Source organism: Phialemonium atrogriseum (assembly GCF_030411735.1).
Source record: "Phialemonium atrogriseum strain 8032-3 unplaced genomic scaffold QBC33scaffold_7, whole genome shotgun sequence".
In the NCBI taxonomy this organism is placed as follows: Eukaryota; Fungi; Ascomycota; class Sordariomycetes; order Cephalothecales; family Cephalothecaceae; genus Phialemonium; species Phialemonium atrogriseum.
The window spans coordinates 738,557-754,899 of record NW_026848144.1 but is presented as its reverse complement, the minus strand read 5'-3'; the positions used below and the strand labels follow the sequence as shown (position 1 = coordinate 754,899).

Here is a 16,343-nt window from a genome sequence, read left to right as displayed (position 1 = left end):
GGGTCGAGAGTACCTAGGTACGTACGTACCTATCAGTGATCCGAGCTCCTTGGGCACCCCAGCAGCGCACTTGCCACCTTGGCTTGCATCGGCGCTTAACCAATGATTGCCGCCACGGGGAGGAGCTCAAGGTGGCTGGAAGTACTCCGTAGGTACCTACCCTACCCTACACATCCATTGCGAGTGCATAGGTATTCAGTATTCAGAGCAAGGAAACGACCTCATCCAACTTCGAGGCTACAAGAAACATTTCTTGAATACATTGTGCAGCCTAGTAGTTACTCCTTTGGCTACAGAGATTTCGTCTTTTAGATGGAACTACCTGATTTGAGTTAGTTAGGCCTTAAGCAACGGCATCGACAAACAGCTTGGGTTCTCTAGGTAAAAGGTATTTCTTTGTAGTCTCAATTGATGGTTGAAGTTTGAGCGCTTGGAGTATCCCACTGCAGCATGTCTCTCCAGGCCCGCTCTCTCTGGAACAAAGGTAGTCTGAGAGGCTAGTAAACTCCTCGAAAGGTGGGCTCAAAAGTGAGAAATGTCTCTTTCCCATTCTCCCTAACCCAGTTCATAGCTGTGGCGATAGACTTTGTCGTGGAAGTGGCTGAGCAAGAAATCGTAGCAACCATCGAGGCCGCCTGCGACCCAATCAGGGCCTCACGTGATGAACTCTTTTTATTGGAGAATCAGGGACCAAGCCACCACGTCATTACGGCCGATCCCTGAGAGCTCATCGTCAACAATGAAACTTGAAAATCGGCCACTGCGTGGCCTAGATCTTCTCGCCTCAAACAGTTGGATCGTCTATTTAAAAACTCCCTTGTAGGCGGCACTCGCTCACATTCATCTCCTCTACAGTAACTTCTGTGATTCCTTTGGTTCCCTATCTCCTGATTAGGCGCTGATTCACTGCCAGTCAAGCTATTTATTCTTCGTTTGTTTCACAAGGCGCTCAAGGCCAGGCGACCGCGGCCAATTAACCCCCAAACCCAACACGCCTGCCGCCACCTTTGACCAAGACGGTAAGCCAAAGAAAGCGACAGAGAACTGATAGATTAGGACTTTGGTCCCCCTTTTCTGGAGGATTGTGCAACTGTCATTTTCCTATCCTTCAAAACCCAGGCATATAGCAGCATACCAACCATCGCTTCTGGGTACAAATCACTGAATTAAACAGCCATGGCTTCCCTAATTACCAAGGTTTTGGTGAAGAAAACATTCAAAGACACGGCAGAGAGGAACATCAACTCTCAGGTACGATGATCCTACCCACCATGCATAGACTCATTGCATCCTAACCGCCCCATCAGAACCCATATGAAGAAGAGGTCCCCGTCTATGGCAGAGACGGACAACCTACGGGGAAGGTCAAGAAGAGGAAGCGAGCCATCCCAACCGGCTTCTCGGCCCATGACACCACCATTCTGAAGAAGGTTCGCAGACGAGCATATCGGCTTGACATGTCGCTCTTCAACTGTTGCGGTATCCGATTTGGTTGGAGTAGTGTGATTGCCATCATACCTGTGTAAGCACTCCCCTCAACCCGAGCGCTCGGTGCTGCTCATGGCTAATCCCCCGTTCTAGCATCGGCGACTTTATCGATGCCTTCTTGGCCTTGATGCTGGTTAAGACATGCTCGAAAATAGACGGCGGCCTACCAGCTACCCTCAAGTTGAGGATGCACTTCAACATTGCGCTTGACTTCGCCTTGGGTCTGGTCCCCTTCATTGGCGACATTGCCGACGCCGTTTATCGAGCCAATACCCGGAATGCCTGGCTCCTCGAAGTGTACCTGACGAAGAAGGCGGAGGCGGAGAAGAAGGGACACGTGAGCGATCCGGATCTGGGAATACAAATGATGCCCAGGAAACCGCAAGCTGCACCGGAGCAATCGACCCCAAAAGTTCGTGTTTTGCCTGGTTCTCGCGGTGGTGTTCAATATGCTAACGGTAAGATAAGGCGTCCTGATGAAGAGATGGCCATGGCGGCTCTGCAGTACGGCGTGGATGCCATGGGTCCTCGTATAAATGGAAGGTCGGAAGGTCGCGGGCCGTATGGTGGGGGGAAGTCGGGGAGGACGAAAGATGGCTTGGCTGTGGCTGCTGTCCAATATGGGGCACTCAGTGCGCTGGATGCGTACAGTAATGGTCGCTCTCAATCGGCAGGTCGGCATTAAGAGTGGGGGCCAGTGAGGAGGTGCGATTCTAGGTACTGTGAGCAGTCGGATACTGCTTGTATCGAGGAATCGGTGATACGATCGTTGAAGAGGGGCGGGTTATATATTTAGCATTGCGGATCCTTGGCGTTGGCGGGCTAGAGAATTACATTCTGCTTATCAGATCCTTCTTCAATCTCCGACTGGAGGTCTGGATCTCGGTATGACGTACCGAGTCTAATAGATGACTGGCCTTGGGTGCGGTTCCTCGGCAGCACTGCGGTGTCGGAGTGCTCCATCATACGGTCCTCCCCTGGATTGGGTGAGAGATTGGCCAATTGGTCCAATCGACGGTGAAGCCAAGGAACATTGACTTTCTTACGGGGCTTGGGTGTCTTCGGTGGACAGGCATACAAGGCACGTCTTCACTCCATAGGTTGATGGATTGGCGCATCCTATTCAAAATGCTGGAATGCTTCCAGGGCAAGAGGCAGGGGTCCAAGACACATTCTGGGATGACTGCCTGATAATATCCATAATATACCTCAGAGCTGATTAATACCAAGTGACTTCTGACTCCTCTCCCGTATTTCCGGAGCTAAGTCGGAGGCGGGTGTTGACATGGAAGTGGACATGGAAGTGGACGCCCAGACCATTCTCCCTGCCACCTTTAAACAAGACGCGACTTTTCAATTGTTAGGACGCGTCTTGTGGACCCACTTCGGCGTGTTTAGTTTCCATTTAAACCGACTCTTCCCTTCACGTCTCTCTCCAGACCTTTCAACCCGACCAACTTCGTGTTCAACAGCATCACATCCTCGAGACTTGTTTCTGCAGCGTCATTACCACAGTTCTCAATCCTTTCAATCCTTCAGCATACCCAACCCCATCCTAATCCACAATGGCCACTGAGATCACTCCCTCCAAGCAGGTCAGTCATCCCCTCGTGCTGCCATCCCACACCGTGTCATCACGCGTCAAATGCTAACCACGGGTCTTCTACTAGGCTGCATCTGCGATTGAGTCCTTTAAGATGGAATCCCCAGTCAAGAAGCTCGACTTCAACGCGTCGGACAAGGAGAACAAGCCCTTTGATGACAGCCTTGCCACTCTCGAGGCAGAGATTGATGCCAAGCACTCCGAGAAGACAAGCCTCGACATGGTCAAGAAGGAGGAGGACAATTCTGTTGTTGCTCCTACTGTCAAGGCCAACAACGATGATGAGCCTCTCCTGCAGGAGAACCCTCAGCGATTCGTCCTATTCCCTATCAAGTATCACGAGGTACGCGACGCGTCTTGTTCCACACGCGTAAAGTGATTGGAGCCAACTCTAACACTTTTGGTATAGATCTGGCAGATGTACAAGAAGCACGAGGCTTCCTTCTGGACTGCCGAGGAGATCGACCTCTCCAAGGATCTCCACGACTGGAACAACAGGCTCACTGATGATGAGAAGTTCTTTGTCTCTCACATCCTTGCCTTCTTTGCCGCGTCTGATGGCATTGTCAACGAGAACCTGGTTGAGCGATTCAGCGGCGAGGTCCAGATCCCCGAGGCCCGATGCTTTTATGGTTTCCAGATCATGATGGAGAACATCCACTCTGAGACATACTCGCTCTTGATTGATACCTACATCAAGGAGCCCGCCCAGCGGACCCACCTCTTCAATGCCATTGACACGAGTAAGTTCTTTATTGTCTCAGTCTGATCCCGTTTGCCACCGATGAAGCCTAACGCGATCCTAGTCCCTTGCATCCGGAAGAAGGCCGACTGGGCTCTGCGGTGGATCTCTGACACGCAGTCCACCTTTGCTCAGCGTCTTGTCGCCTTTGCTGCTGTCGAGGGCATCTTCTTCAGCGGTGCCTTCGCCTCTATCTTCTGGCTCAAGAAGCGTGGTCTCATGCCCGGCCTCACCTTCTCCAACGAGTTGATTTCTCGTGACGAGGGTCTTCACACCGACTTTGCCTGCCTCTTGTTCTCGCACCTCAAGCACCGTCCCAGCAAGGAGGTGGTCCGCGAGATCATCGTCGATGCTGTCTCCCTCGAGCAGGAGTTCTTGACCGAGTCTCTGCCCTGTGCTCTCCTGGGCATGAACTCTACCTTGATGAAGCAGTACATCGAGTTCGTTGCCGACCGTCTGCTCTTGGCTCTCGGCAACGAGAAGGTGTACAAGGTGTCAAACCCCTTCGACTTCATGGAGAACATCTCCCTGGGCGGCAAGACCAACTTCTTCGAGAAGCGTGTCGCCGACTACCAGAAGGCCGGTGTCATGGCCAGCACAAAGAAGCCGGCGGAAGACAACGGGGAGAGCGAGGCTAATGGCGGCGACTTCGCCTTCGATGAGGACTTCTAGATGCCGTCGCCTGCTGCCGCATTTTAATAGCAGGCCTTGTATATTTGACGCGTTGGCCATAGACGCTGGTGATAGAGGCCCACCTCTTGCCTCCCGTCGTGTTTCTTTTGTTGGATTCTCACTGCTGGGGTTTCAGGGCCATTTATGTTTGGCGGAGTATCGGCGTTCAGGACCTCATGTTACCCCGGCTATTGATGGATGATGGAAAACGACCATGGATGGAGGCATGTACTAGTAGATTCTTGGAATTAAGGAATCAGATCAAAACATTCAACTGAGGCTTGTGTCTTGTTGCTCTGCGTGATTCGCCCTTCTATGCTTCCTATCGGACGCCTGTTAAGCTGCGAAGGGACTTGCCAATCTGCACGTTCCCCTGGGGAAAAGCCCATCACGTCTCCCAACAACGACAGCGACAACAACCACGAACCCCATCCCTACCTCACCTCTTCCCCTTCTTCTTCTTCCCCTTGGCCCCACCGCCACCTCCCTGCTGCTGCTGCTGCTGCTGCTGACCACTCGCCCCCGCCGCCCCCGCGACAACAGGTGTCTGGGCCCCGCTTCCCGCGTCAGGCATGGGCTCGTCCACCGAGAGCAGCCCGGCCCCGGCCCCGGCATCCTCCCCGGGCCCCGGCGCCACAGCGGCCATGCGCCTCCCCAGCCCGCCCAGCATCTGCACCAGCCGCGACACCTCGGCCGCCTTGCTGGTGCGGTACTTGAGCGTCGCGCCAGAGACGGGGTCGTAGGTCTTGAGGACTAGCTCGCCGCGTGGGGGTTTGGTCTGGGCGGCGGCGGCGGTGGTGGTGGTGGTGTCGGGCGGGGGTGATGATGATGATGCTGCTGCTGCTGCTGCTGCTTCGGCGGCCTTCTTCTTGGAGGCGAGGCGGCGGGCTGGGCGGAGGGAGTAGCGGGTTGTTATGCGAGTCTGGTGGGTGGGGGGGGAAGGCTGTTAGCTGGTTGTGGGTTCGCGGCGGGAAGGGTGGTGAGGTGAGGGGAGGAGATGGGGTGCGTACTGTGGATGGTCGGGCTTCGAGCAGGAGGGACGACTGGAGGAGCCAGTCCTCGCTCTTCTCGTAGGTCGGCATGGCTGGGTTGAGTCTGGGAGTGGCGGATTGACCGCTGATCTGCGCAGGGTTGAGGGGGGTCTTATCTGGTGCAAGAATCGGGCAGCAGCCGAAATTATATTCAGGTGAATTTAGCGGAAGTCTTGAGGTTTTGAGGCTGGAGGCTGGAGGCGAAGGAGTTGGCCGTCCGTCGATGTAGGTTGGCGTTTTGGTGTTTTCGCAATGAATTTGTGGTGGGGTTCAATCGAGGGGAGCTACCTCTGCATCTTGAAAACCCCTGTTAATGAGCACATCAACCTGAGATCATCCGCCTCCTAAATTCCACTTGGGGCCAACATCTATTAATATGAACATTGAATACCAGAGTAATAAGTGTCAATGGACTTAGTCGTATCCAGACAATCACACTCCTGCTCTACGTCTTAGTTATCACAATCGGGCCACTCACTCGCAATGATGAGACAGCTATACTGTAGAAACAGTGCCAGTGGAAAACGAAAGACAGCAAGCTCAGAATAGCAATTTTTTTTGTATCTCAGGTCCCTAACAGAAGCGCCTCTATATGCAAACCAGGGTATCACGGTGCAAGCAAGCCACGCCCCCCTTCCCTCCACCCTTTTCTGTCCCTAAAAGCTACGTCCGCAAACCCCTTCCACCCTTTAAGCATGCGGGTCCGGGAGCCAGAATGTGAGCTCCTGATCGGCCGTGGCAAGCATATTGTATCGAGGATTAAACGCCAATATGGCCGCCTGTCCCTTCTCCTCGAGGACATGCGCGGGGTCCAAGACTTTGTGGCCGTTGACGGGGCTCAAGGTGTCCCACACGACGACATCCTTCTTGGATCCGCTCAACACGTACCGGCCATCCGGGGAGAAGCAGCAGTCGCCGCTGGTCTCGATGGCCTGGGACTCAGGGGCCGGGCCACCATTGCGCGCCGCCGCCGCGCCCTCCCCGACGCCGACGCGCCCGGTGCCGCCCTCGGGCTTCCTCAGGAGCGCCTTGAGGGTGCCGTCCATCGAGTCCAGGAGGAAGTGGCAGGCGCCCGTCGTGCCGAGCAGGAGGGACTTGCCGTCGTTGGAGAACTGGAGCTTCGTCCAGCCCGACGCCAGGTTCTCCCCGGCGGCCTGGCCGGCCGCCCTGCCCACGTCAAACGTCGCGAAGGGCGCCTTGGTGTAGTTCCGGTAGTCGTAGAGCAGGATCGACCCGCTGCCCGGCGAGGCTATGCCGAAGACGGTGCCCGAGGGATCCCACGCGGCGAGGTACGGTGACCGCAGGTACATCTTGGCGACCCATTGCTTCGTGTTGGGGTCCCACATCCTCACGGTGTTATCGCGGCTGCAGGAGATGAAGTTGTCGCTTCCGGGGTGTAGCTCCAAGCTGGTGACGGCCGCTTCGTGGCCCTCGAAATACCGGATGAAAGAGTTGTCGTGGGTTGCGAGGTATCGGATAGAATCTAAGAGTGCGCGTCAATATCGGGGACAACAGCGGCGTTCCTATGCATAGGTAGGCATACCGTTTTGCTTCGTGCTTGCGTAGATGATGCTTGAGCTGGCGTGGGTGAACTTGGCCAACTTGACGCCATATTTCTTGCTGAGCAGGGTCTTGTCGTGTCGGCCTTCCTTCACGCTGTAGATCTGGATTGCCTCGTCGCTCTCCGACGTCATGCAGAGGTCGCCCGGATCGTCAAAATCTATAGACAGCACATGGGGCCTCGGCTTGCCCTCCTTCACATCGTCGCGCCTGAACAGCTTGGTTGGCCGAAATGTAGATATCACGTCGCTCACCCGAGACGTGCTAGGAACGGTGCCTCCTAAGGTGCGCGTGATATTCAGCGACGGCGCGGGCGTTGGCAATGGCTCGTCGAGCTCCATGGGGGTGGAGGCCATGTTGGGCGAAGCGGCTCTGCGTGAGCAGCGCGTTGATGTCGAGGGCGGAGGAAGCAAGTGCCGCTCGGTCGCCTGCTACTATCACAGGAATGTGGAACTGGTGCAACACACTCGTGCTACTTTTCTTTCAAAACTTGGGGGAACGAAGTTCCAAGTTCGCGATACATGCTGTGGGGCTTGTGCCGCGTTACAATTGCTGCATGTCGCTGATCTCCTAGTGGGGACCCCAAGCTCCAGGGTTCTGGAGAGCCTATCAATCAAAACTTGGTCTGTGCATAACCTCTGGGATCTTGGCTTTGGATGCCCTGAATTGCTACAGCAGCAAGAAAACAACACCAAAAGCAGGTAGACGAGCATGCGTAGGTAGGGACATCACGGATTCAATAACTTATTGCCCCCTTGCACAACGAAGGCTGTATGCATAAAGAGCAACACCCTGTGGATGTATGGTGTTATTACTGCGTAAGCCAATGACAATTCCCGGTGATTAGTCGTCGTGAGTTTGTAAGGTCCGGGTCTCCGTTGCCGGAGATTCCTACGAATAAAAATTTCCGACAAGGTAAGCCGCTTGCGTTTCGGCTGAGCCTGCACCGGAATTTCGGATCCTTGCTCTGGCGTCAGCACCCTGCTTGTCCATACCACTTGCCGAATACTCGCTCTTTTCGATTTCGTTTGTTGTAGATCGTTGATGCCGCCAGCTTGCCAGCCCTCGAGATCCAGTCGCCGCTCGTCAAACGTACGCAATCCTCCCGTGCCGGCCCGGCGAAGACCGGCATTCGTCGCAAAGCACCTCACTTTGACGAGCCATTGACGGGCCGCAACTGATCTGCCCCGACCATGTCTACAACTCTTGGGTACAGTCCACGCCCTTCCAGCTGGTAGAAGCTAGTCGGCCTTTGCTAACTCGCCCGTCCCCGAAGCGCCTTCATTGCTGGCGGCATCGCCGCATGCGGAGCCGTCACCGCGACCCATCCCTTCGAGACGGTCAAGATTCGCATGCAGCTGCAGGGCGAGCTGCAGGACAAGGGCCACCAGCCGCACCACTATCGAGGTCCCGTCCACGGCGTCTCCGTCATCGTCCGGAACGAGGGCGTGCGGGGGATCTACAGGGGGATAGGATGCGCCTACATATACCAGGTCCTGCTGAACGGCTGCCGGTTGGGCTTCTACGAGCCGATGCGGAAGACGCTCACCTCGCTCGTGTTCAAGGACGAGAAGACGCAGAGCCTGGGGGTTAATATGCTCTGCGGCGCAAGCTCGGGGATGCTGGGCGCTGCTGCCGGGAGCCCCTTCTTCCTCGTCAAGACGAGGTTACAGAGCTTCTCGCCCTTCCTCCCGGTCGGGACACAACACAACTACCGGAACGCCGTGGATGGGCTCCGCCAGATATACAGGAAGGAGGGGGTAAGGGGGCTGTATCGTGGCGTAGACGCAGCCATGATTCGCACAGGCTTCGGGAGTTCAGTGCAGCTGCCGACATACTTCTTCGCGAAGCGGCGATTGGTGAAGCACCTCGGCATGGAGGAGGGTCCGGCCCTGCATCTGGCCAGCAGCACAGTCAGCGGTTTCGTCGTGTGCATCTTCATGCACCCTCCGGGTTAGTTCTGGCTTCCCTGGCGTCCTATATGGCGAGCTTTGTGACTAACAACGGCGCCAGATACGATCATGTCTCGCCTATATAACCAGAACGGCAACCTCTACAACGGCGTCTTTGACTGCCTCGCGAAGACGATCCGCACAGAAGGATTCTTCGCCATCTACAAGGGCTTCCTTCCTCATCTTGCGAGGATCCTGCCTCATACAATCCTGACTCTGTCTCTGGCAGAGCAGACGAACAAGCTCATCAGAAAGGTGGAGAACCGGTTTCTACCGAGGGCAGAGATGAAGGATTCTTAGCTGCCTCCACCGGCGCCGGGGTTTACTAGAAGCGTATATTTGGGTGTAAATTAATTACCCTCGTCCACCTAGCATTTTGTACATACTATGCTTCCAGTCCGATATAGAGTTGTATTTCTCAGCATCAGCGGTCGGCGAGGCTTGGAGATTCAGCAGGAAGCAGGCCAGTCAAATAAATGAACAGGTATCGTGATCTTGTAACTGGAGCGAGCTCCATGCTCAGTTGTGGATGGACCTCTGGCAGCCATAGCACAAGCTACTATTTGGTGGGTGCTGAGAGCTTCCTTCCCCGATATCGCCAATCTCGCCCCTCCATCTCTCGTTCCCCTGCTCATCCAAGGGCATGCCGCACACGCCGCATCTCCCCCCCGCGCCCAGCCGGTCCAGCTTGGCTGTGGTCCGCACCACGTTGGCGACGACGGACGGGTAGTTCTCCTCCACGCCTTCGAAGTATCGTGACATGACCTCTTCTATGCTCAGGTGCTTGTGCGAAACTACCGAGCTTGTCTTCTCCAACTCCCTAGGGATGATTTCCGTCAAGGGAGGATCCGTGAGTGTGATAAATCTTGAGAGCTCCTTGCGAAAGACCTCTCGCAGTGGGTAGTGTATCCGAACGCACTCTCCCAAACTTGAGGGGAGTGCGCTGGCCCCTTCGCGCTCATCGGCTGTAGCATAATCTTGGACAGGAAAAACGCCGTCGTTTATCTGCCAGGGCAGCGAGAATCCCCTGCCCTTCGCAGTCTCCGCCAGGGTCAACTCAGCCAGCGCAGTCGTACTATGGCCGAGTAGGACTGCCTGACAGGACTGCCTGAGTGCGGTGGATACCAGTATGTGCCGGGTGAATAGTCGCAGCAGGTCTGCTCTCGAGGTCGTCGACGGTAGCCGCTCGAAGACGTCTCTTAGTTGTTCCGCCGGTTCAGCATCGGTCTTGAGAGACGGCAAGGCTGACCAGTCGATAGTCCGAAGGCCGATGGCCGCAGTTAGAGGTATACGCTCAATCTTGAATAGAGGATATCTCTGCGCGTATCTATCTATTATTTGGGATATCTGAGCGCTTTCCTGTGGTGCCCCTTCCTCAGACAGCGTGGTGTCGACGTGGACGATGCTGAGTTGGAAGGGCTCCCTGCGGCCCTTGGAGAGGATAGACTCGGCATATTTGTTCAAGACGTGTAAAAGCACCGTCGAGGACGTCCCAAACGAGAGGCCGACCAAGTATCTCGCTCCAGGTGGTCGGGTCTCCCTGCCAAGGACGGAGATCTGCCTCGCACACTTGTGGGAAACGTAATAAACAAAACAGTCACTATGAGTTCAAATTAGTACTTGCAGCACCACAGCGATAAAAACATCTTATCTGGCCTACCTGCACACTGCCTCTGATCTTTGGGTCAGTGTTGCCTCCTGCTTGCCGCACTTTTGGCACGGCCGGCTCAGAGGCAGAGACCCCGCTTCGGTCGCAGCCATCAATGACAATGGTCCCCAAGAAGTCCAATCCTATCTCGTGGTATCTTACGGCTCCGAATACCTTGCTCGCTCTCAGGTTGAGTTGAACTTGAAATATGTGTGATTCATCTTGTCGAAAGTTTGACTCATTCTTTCTCTAACTATGAGATCACGTGCCTCCGTGAACTCGGCCACGGGACCATTCAAACCCCTGAACCCCTTTTTCTAAAGATACTTTCCCGAACGAGGCTGATCCTTGGAGAGGACGAAGATTTTCGCAAACTCAATTCCAAAGGCTATGAAACCCCAACTTTGAGACTACTTCGAGGCTCGTCCTCACAAGCTCAATGGCTGTTCCCGTCATGCAAACGCAGAGCGACGTCACGAGAATCTAAATAAAAGTCAATGCAGGCATCGCAGTATAGTCTATTGTACGCTGAACTGCGAACGGATCAGCTGTCCGTAAACTCGGCTGCTAACGGGTGATTGAGAGGAGCCCACAATGGGGTCTCAACTTTCTCTACCCCTAGTTGTCCCGGCTTGTATGCAATCCTATCTCCTATTTATGGAAAAGACAGGCCAAGTCAGATTCCAAGAACCAGGCTCGATCTTTCCGCCATGCCCGGGTGATGAGCTCCTTCCCCTTCGCCACCACCTCGCGAACCTGGTCCTCCGAACCCCAGCCTTGGACACTGCTGCCAAAGCAGACCAGGTGGACGCCGGCGTGTATTGCCGTCCTGAATGCGAAGTCGTCGTCATCGATCTGGTAACCGGCGGAAAAACCCTCGATCAGCCACAGCCCGGCCCTGATACCCTTGTACAAGTAGAGTTCATAGAGCTCCGCTACCATCTGGCCCAGATCCAACGGCCTCACTCCGAATTGGACTAGCTCCCAGTCGATAATGAAGATGGTCGGCTGCGAGTCCTCCCGCAACGCTAAGTCCGGCAGTAAAGCGCTGTAAAGAGTGTGATGCGTGAATATGTTATGCAACCGTACACAATGTGCGGGCAGAGAGAGCTTACTTTCCAGTCCAAAAGTCTCCATGGATGATTTGAAGCTTGCTCTCGTCAGCTAATTCAGCCTCGGAGGCCTTTTTGACCTCCTCGAATACGTCTCTGACGTCTTCCAGGATCGTTGGGAACTTGTCGATCGTGGACACAAGGCCTGCATAGTTGATGCTGTTCTTCAGAGCCTGCATTGGCGTGTTCAGCTTGATTTGGGCTTGCAGCTTGGACTGAGCCTGGTCATTCCCCCAATCATGGAAACTTCGTAGCCATAGCCCCAGGCCCTCCCCTATCCCATAGAAGTGCACTTTGAGTCCCTCGTCATTCGAGGTGAGATGGGAGAGGGCATAGGTTTTGAGGTCCACTGAGCTGGGAAGATACTCCTGGATCTGAGTGTTGGTCTCCGGGTTGAAATGGAACATTCGAGGTGTCCGGACGATGCAAGATGGGTTGGAAGCGGGAGGTAAGCCTGCCAATGCTGTCAAACTTTCCTCCTCGAATTGCTTCGAGAAGAGTTAGCAGGATGATAAGGGGGCGTGAAGGGAGAAGGGTCGAATACACAGCGAGAAGTCGGGATCTTAAAGTCCGGGTGCGAGGCTACATAACCTTCACCATGCTTGATGGCAACTTCCCGAGTGCCATCGGGAAGCGGTTCTGAGAGCAGGCCATGGAAGATGAAGTTTGCAGTGCCACCTGTAAGTGGTTTCAATGCAGCACAGACATACTGCGTACCATCCAACTCCGCCTTCACATTGGAGGTGATCAAGTCCACTGTCTCTGTTGACGCCATTCTTTCAGTTACGCAAGACGACGGGCTGGCTGGCTCTCTCGTGTGTAATTCAAGTTTGTAGAGAAATCCCGAAGTACAGCGTCCCTTTATACATGGCGTCACAGACTGGACTGTATTCAGAGTATCTAGATTTAGAGATCTACTTCTTACCTAGTCTACAGCGGGAGTCCTGACGCTCCACTTCTGCACAGGAAAGGTTACCACAAAGATACCCCTGTCCAATTAGAACCACCAATTATATTGAATTCCTGAGGTTACATCTTGCCGGTGACTCGACGGGAGAAGGTGAAATTGGTGGCTTCGAGAACAAATGTGTGTGTCTAGTGAATGACCAAAAGCTCAGCAACCGTAAACCTCAGGTTGTTTGCGCAGGGGCAGAAAAGGAGTTACGAAGAATCACTACAGCGCTTCAGCCCGAAAAGTTGAGTTAAAAATAGACCAAGTTAAACATTTCATACCAAAAGCTTAACGTTGTACATACGTTGGGGTGCTTGCATGTGCCGCTGTTTCAAAGAACCTGATGCGATCATAGGATCCTGGATCCTGTTTGAGAAGGGCGGATGCTTGGCGCCGAGTTGCTCAGCCACCCGGTTAACCTGCTGTCGAGCCTCAAGTCTGGCCTGAAACAGGTCGAGTTCGGCGTTGTCAAGCCTCTCCAAGATCCAACACAACTTCTAGATTTCCCAACCACTCGATACTGGGCGGGCCGCATCGCATGAAGCAAACTTTCGGCTTCGATATTTGCCATTAGATGGCAGGACTCTTCTTCCTGGCTTACAGTTTAGCGCGACGAGATCCCGGGCGGCAGCTATGAGCCTGTGATTGTGATCGCTTTTTTTTAAATTTTTTTCAACCAAGGTACCTACCTATACGTACCTACACTACCTTAGCGCATGTCAACTCCCGCGCCCAGCACACATGAGCTCTGTGCTACCCCAGCACCCCAGCATTCGCTCCCGGATAGGTTGTCATCATCATTGCTTGGTCCCTGCCCCTCTGCTTGGCTTCTCCCGAGTCCAACATACGCAGTACAAGTAGTTTCACCGAACATCTGTCGCACGGGCTCGACAATACTTCTCTTCTGCACATCGCTTCTTGTCCCAGCTTCTAGCTTTTGGCGCGCCGGGACACCCCGCGGCCGGCACGGGTGCAGCATACCTTAATTTATCAGAGACGACTTCGATGTTCTGGAACCTAATTGCAGCTCCCCATACGACGACTCCCTTATTAGCCCGCGACCGTGTCCTCGAATCCGATCCCATGGACCAACATTAGCGGGTGCCGGCTCTCCCCTCCATATCTGATAATACAGTACAAGAACAACTTCGATCGCCTCCTCGAACCTCCTACGAACCCTGACCCAAATTTAAACCCTTGCTCAGAATATTGGCCCTCATCATGGTCGAAATGCAGACGCAGCCCTCGACCTCGTTGGCCAGCGCAAAGCCGGCCAACAACCGCACAAGTACATCCATCGCCATCCCTTCCGCCTCCACCGTCTCGGCAACTGGCAACACCACTGCAGCGTTGCGGAATCGCCTGCCGCCAGATGCTTTTTCTCCGGTGAATGAAAATGGCAGCTTCGAGTTCCACCGGGTCATCAAAAGTGGCTACGTCCAAAAACGTACGCAGAAGACAAAGGTAGGATCCTCCTCGGCCTAGTATCGAGGAACGGAAGCTGACCATAACAGACTTGGAAATCCATCTTCCTGGTGATGCGGCCGAACACGTTGTCCATCTACAAGTCGGATAAGGAAGACAAGCTGAAGCGCAAAATATACCTGTCAGAACTGACAGCAGTCACGCTGTTGAAGGACCCCAAACACAAGCGGCAGAATGTCTTTGGTCTGTTCTCTCCGGCCAAGAACTTCCACTTCCAGGCCCCGACAATGAAGGACGCACAGGAGTGGGTGGAACTGATCAGGCAAGACGCGCGGATCGAGGAGGAGGAGGAGGAGATGTTCCTGGCCAGCCCCGTTGTCCGAAGGCAGTCATACCTCGGATTTACCGCCCTAGAGAGGGAGTCGAATCGTACCCTGCCCGAACAGGACCGGCTGGCTTCAAGTTCGCCAGAACCTCAAGGCATACCTGTGCCCATTTTCCCGACAACCCAAATCAGGCGGCCGTCACACCTCGACTCATCGGGCCTGTCAGGGAACGAGCTTGCGTCGCACTCGGATCTGTCAGATACTGAGGTACATCGACGTCCGGGCGTTTCGTTCGAGAACCTGCCACACTCTCCACCAAATTCCTTCCCCCAGGCCCGATCTGGGTTCGGCCTAAGAAATGCCAGCCAGACGAGCGGAATCAACGTGGAACACGACCCCGACCGCGTCATCTGGCAGGGATGGCTGTGGTTCCTTCGCAGCAAAGGGGGAGTCCGACAGTGGAAGAATTCGTGGGCCGTCCTCCGGCCAAGGAACCTGATACTCTACAAGGACGAGTCGGAATACTCGGTCCTGTTCATCGTCTACTTGTCCTCGATCCTGAACGTCGTCGACATGGATCCCATCAGCAGGACGAAGACCCACTGTCTGCAGATCATCACCGAGGAGAAGAGTTACCGATTCTGCGCCCACGACGAAGAATCCCTGGTTCAGTGTCTAGGAGCTTTCAAGAGCTTGCTAGCAAAGAGGCGGGAGCTTGAGGCCAAAGCGGCCGCCGCTTCTGCACCTGCCTGATGACTGTTATGTTATGCTTTGGATGGCCTCGGCCCCTTCATTTTCTCCTTCTCATTTATTTATGATGACCATTGTTTTGGCAAATACCCGGTTAGCGATGGCGTTTGGACGCCAGCCAGCCATCATGACCCTCAACCGTCGAGATGCATATGGGCGCGGTCTTTTAGTGGAGTTTTGTCGGCATTATACCTATGTTTTTTTACGAGATCGACGGACGGCACGGAGCTATGATGATTGTATTTTAAGCGGTCTCTTACCTTCTCTTACCTGCAGTTTGCTAGGTTTTGGTGCTTGGGAAACGACGATTCATGAGAATGACCAACGTTACTTCCTGCCTCGATGGGGCATACTGGTTATAAAACAGCACCCTCACTGTAATAATAAAGCCTACTGTATACTCTGTGTGTTGGCACGGAACCTTGACGAAATTGACGAAACAAAACATCTACTATCCCAAAGGTTCCTGAACCCGCAGTTCCCGATCGAAACAGGCGTGCAAACGGACGCTGCAGCCCATTCCGCCAGGACATGACAATCAATCTTTTGCCGGTTGAGGACGAGCTGGAACCCCTCACTGCATGGGGTCAGACCAAGCGGTCTGGCCAAACTCATAGAGTCACCTGAGGTTGCGGCTGGGAGGATGGTTCGCCTGGTTAGACGTGTCGTACTATATACCCCCGTCTGGCTCAGATGGGAAGCAAGCGCGCCATGGCAGACCTTGTTCCAGTCTACAGTTTGTGATATTATTGACTTCGGCGTATACCTTCTTGTTGCCTAGCAGTTGAGGGAGGTACCTGGTGACAGACTAGGTGGCCTAGGGAGCTTCTCCAACTTATTCACCCTCATATGTTCCACTCGGGGTTATGCCAGGTCCAAAGAACCTTGGGTCTTGGAGACCGTTGGTCGTGAAGGTGTCGCATTTGCCGTTCCTGGTCAGGGGTTTGTTTTTCATATCACATCAACATCTTGCAACTGCTTGGCCTGGAATGCTAATGGATTCCTCTCATCCAACAGGCAAGCAAGAATGGAAAGAGAAGGAATAAGAGAACCAAAGGTGGGTGAAGGTGGCGAGTATTATG

General features: G+C 54.2%; 8 protein-coding genes across 8 annotated transcripts; 5 read left to right on the top strand and 3 right to left on the bottom strand.

The window, feature by feature from the left end:
* Nucleotides 1-1,176: 1,176 nt before the first annotated feature.
* On the top strand, nt 1,177-1,965 carry QBC33DRAFT_557298 (uncharacterized protein; the record flags this gene model as incomplete). The annotated part of the gene is made up of 4 exons (XM_060429794.1): nt 1,177-1,251; nt 1,308-1,522; nt 1,582-1,900; nt 1,957-1,965. The coding sequence occupies 4 exons, from the start codon at nt 1,177-1,179 to the stop codon at nt 1,963-1,965; spliced, it is 618 nt and encodes a 205-aa protein (XP_060285463.1).
* Nucleotides 1,966-2,830: 865 nt separating this feature from the next.
* On the top strand, nt 2,831-4,784 carry QBC33DRAFT_532747 (ribonucleotide reductase). Its single transcript, XM_060427403.1, has 4 exons — nt 2,831-3,083; nt 3,159-3,434; nt 3,501-3,834; nt 3,898-4,784. Exons 1-4 carry the CDS (start codon nt 3,054-3,056, stop codon nt 4,503-4,505), a joined length of 1,248 nt encoding a protein of 415 aa, XP_060285462.1. The 5' UTR covers nt 2,831-3,053; the 3' UTR covers nt 4,506-4,784.
* Nucleotides 4,663-5,587, bottom strand: QBC33DRAFT_605684 (signal recognition particle 9 kDa protein-domain-containing protein; the record flags this gene model as incomplete). The annotated part of the gene is made up of 2 exons (XM_060432283.1): nt 4,663-5,427; nt 5,516-5,587. 2 exons carry the CDS (start codon nt 5,585-5,587, stop codon nt 4,945-4,947), a joined length of 555 nt encoding a protein of 184 aa, XP_060285461.1. The 3' UTR covers nt 4,663-4,944.
* Nucleotides 5,588-6,076: 489 nt separating this feature from the next.
* On the bottom strand, nt 6,077-7,788 carry QBC33DRAFT_532745 (WD repeat protein). Its single transcript, XM_060427402.1, has 2 exons — nt 7,080-7,788; nt 6,077-7,019 (listed from the first exon to the last, which is right to left on the bottom strand). The coding sequence occupies exons 1-2, from the start codon at nt 7,450-7,452 to the stop codon at nt 6,226-6,228; spliced, it is 1,167 nt and encodes a 388-aa protein (XP_060285460.1). The 5' UTR covers nt 7,453-7,788; the 3' UTR covers nt 6,077-6,225.
* A 184-nt stretch (nt 7,789-7,972) lies between these two features.
* QBC33DRAFT_532742 (mitochondrial oxaloacetate transporter) lies at nt 7,973-9,534 on the top strand. Its single transcript, XM_060427401.1, has 3 exons — nt 7,973-8,306; nt 8,373-9,049; nt 9,110-9,534. Exons 1-3 carry the CDS (start codon nt 8,290-8,292, stop codon nt 9,346-9,348), a joined length of 933 nt encoding a protein of 310 aa, XP_060285459.1. The 5' UTR covers nt 7,973-8,289; the 3' UTR covers nt 9,349-9,534.
* A 33-nt stretch (nt 9,535-9,567) lies between these two features.
* Nucleotides 9,568-12,583, bottom strand: QBC33DRAFT_513471 (kinase-like domain-containing protein; the record flags this gene model as incomplete). Its single annotated transcript, XM_060425983.1, has 7 exons — nt 9,568-10,617; nt 10,709-10,870; nt 11,129-11,179; nt 11,453-11,744; nt 11,812-12,296; nt 12,353-12,486; nt 12,526-12,583. 7 exons carry the CDS (start codon nt 12,581-12,583, stop codon nt 9,568-9,570), a joined length of 2,232 nt encoding a protein of 743 aa, XP_060285458.1.
* A 1,281-nt stretch (nt 12,584-13,864) lies between these two features.
* On the top strand, nt 13,865-15,458 carry QBC33DRAFT_348217 (uncharacterized protein). Its single transcript, XM_060423816.1, has 2 exons — nt 13,865-14,224; nt 14,275-15,458. Exons 1-2 carry the CDS (start codon nt 13,982-13,984, stop codon nt 15,262-15,264), a joined length of 1,233 nt encoding a protein of 410 aa, XP_060285457.1. The 5' UTR covers nt 13,865-13,981; the 3' UTR covers nt 15,265-15,458.
* On the top strand, nt 15,050-15,961 carry QBC33DRAFT_348222 (uncharacterized protein). Its single transcript, XM_060423817.1, has one exon. The coding sequence runs from the start codon at nt 15,278-15,280 to the stop codon at nt 15,794-15,796; it is 519 nt and encodes a 172-aa protein (XP_060285456.1). The 5' UTR covers nt 15,050-15,277; the 3' UTR covers nt 15,797-15,961.
* Nucleotides 15,962-16,343: the final 382 nt, after the last annotated feature.